The sequence below is a fragment of the Arachis duranensis genome, chromosome 2, assembly GCF_000817695.3.
Source record: "Arachis duranensis cultivar V14167 chromosome 2, aradu.V14167.gnm2.J7QH, whole genome shotgun sequence".
Lineage (NCBI taxonomy): Eukaryota > Viridiplantae > Streptophyta > Magnoliopsida > Fabales > Fabaceae > Arachis > Arachis duranensis.
In genome coordinates this window covers 26,661,709-26,663,756 of record NC_029773.3, presented here as the reverse complement: position 1 = coordinate 26,663,756, position 2,048 = coordinate 26,661,709, and the positions used below count along the sequence as shown (strand labels likewise).

General features: G+C 25.0%; 1 protein-coding gene across 1 annotated transcript in view; it reads left to right on the top strand.

Annotated features, from left to right (window-relative positions):
• The first annotated feature begins 633 nt into the window (after positions 1-633).
• The window catches only part of LOC107474096 (type I inositol polyphosphate 5-phosphatase 8-like), a 9,460-nt gene continuing 8,045 nt past the window's right edge, over positions 634-2,048 (top strand). Inside the window, exons 1-2 of the mRNA XM_016093680.3 lie at positions 634-717; positions 1,544-1,648. Of these exons, the coding sequence (XP_015949166.1) occupies positions 641-717; positions 1,544-1,648 (182 nt within the window). The 5' untranslated portion in view covers positions 634-640. The remainder of the gene's footprint in view (positions 718-1,543; positions 1,649-2,048) is intronic.

Below are 2,048 nucleotides of genomic sequence, written 5' to 3'. Positions count from 1 at the left end.
TTACTCGTTCAATTTTCTTCGAGTTCAAATTGGTCTATGACCTGCTAGTGCAAAAGGCCACACGGTATTAGGTTTAGTAGGTGAAAAAAACTAAATAACTATTCAAATATATTTTTTAGATACGACATTCTGATATTTAATAAATTTTTTAAGAAAATTTTTTAGAATCATTTTTGTTAGTTATGTATTGTTATATCATTTTAAAATAGGATTAATTTATTTTAAGTAGTGTATCTTTTATAACATAATTGTCTTATCATAAAATTTGTTATAAATTTATCTGTCTAATTTTTATTAAAAATTTGATTGAAAGAGACAGAAATAATCTGTCTAACGAAATTAATTATCGATAATTTTAAAGAATAAAAAATTATAGAACATCAAAATATTCGTCTGAAATTTTTTTAAGATTAATTTAAATGTTCATTCAAAAATTATTAATATTGAATTATAATTTTTTTAAATTATCATAATTCATTTAGTTTGAATGCAATTCATTTATTTTAAGATTAATTTTCTTAAGGTATATAGTTTCTTTAAAGCAGTCATTTCTTCATACAAAAAGTATTTATATATATTTTTTTTTATTTTGCCAAAGTATTGATGATGGGGTTTATGTATTTTTAAAGAGCGTTGGTGGATGGAATCATCAAATAGACTGAAATATTCGGTGCCAGGAAAGGAAGCACTACCTATCTCTGATACTCTCGACCTTAGGTAAATATATATGACATGATGTGCTTCATTTGTGTTTCTATATATTTTGTTGTTTAATAATATAAAATAAATATATTAAAAATTTTAATTTTTTTATATTTTAAATATATTTTTTAAATCCTTAAAATAAAGGATTTCGCTAGAGAGACAATAGACTATTTGTACAATGTGTACAATGCTATTAAGTTATGAAATGAACATCCCCTATACTATTTAGAATAACCATCCGAGTACAAGGGATAATAAACATCTTCTTCGAACTCTTGACCTTTCAGATCTAGCGCTTTAATACCATGTATGATACCACTCATCCCAAAAGATTCAGTTGATGAAAAAATATAACACTAATAATTATATCTCTAATACTTCATAAACCTCCATTGTACACATTATATAAATATTTTATTGGCTCCTCATACTTTCCCTAAAATAAATTCATGTTGCGACTCGCTTATCATTTATTGCCGAACATGATAAACCTTTTTAATGACCTACATCTTATTTAACGATAAACAATATGCAAATCAGCATAATATTTTACGGAAAAATTATTATATGGATTTTGCTAACCTGTGTTTAAGAGTATATGTTAAAAATATTATAAAAAAATATTTTAATTAATTAGGTTATATATAATATAATAAAAATTTAGTTAATTTCTGCTTTAAGGACAAATTTTAAATATATGATAATAAAAGTTTTTTAAAATTTTTTATGTATTTAATATATTGGAAACATAAAAAAATAATTTATTTATTTATTTATTACGGTTTCACCTTGTTAATTCTGGGAAAATGATTACTACTAATACTATGTACTTATGTAGGATGTTTGTGGGAACGTGGAATGTTGGAGGGAAATCGCCAGATGAGAATTTGGATTTAAGGGATTGGTTAAAGCTGTCTTCACGGGCTGAGATATTTGTTATTGGGTTAGAAATATATTTCACTTTTTACTTATAATTATTTAATAATTTTGCTGTTTAATTGTTTATTTGTCGTTTTGTTTGATATCCTCATCCCGGTTTCCAATTCAGAACACTCATGCGTTTTCGATTCCATGCGCATGTTAGTGTTTATTTTACTAACTTCAAGGAAATATTGTTTTTGGATTTCACTAATAATGTAATAATTACTACTACATACTTCTAATTTGATTAATTTTTCAAAACCATCCATGTTTTGAACGAACTCAAATATTGTCTCATTATCTCGCTGTTATTTTTAGTGACATGCCAACTGGCTAGAACTCAGATGTTTGAACTTCGAACTAATAAGACTAGTATAGTAGCACATTTTTATGGACAATCAACGAATAATGCCAACTTAGTT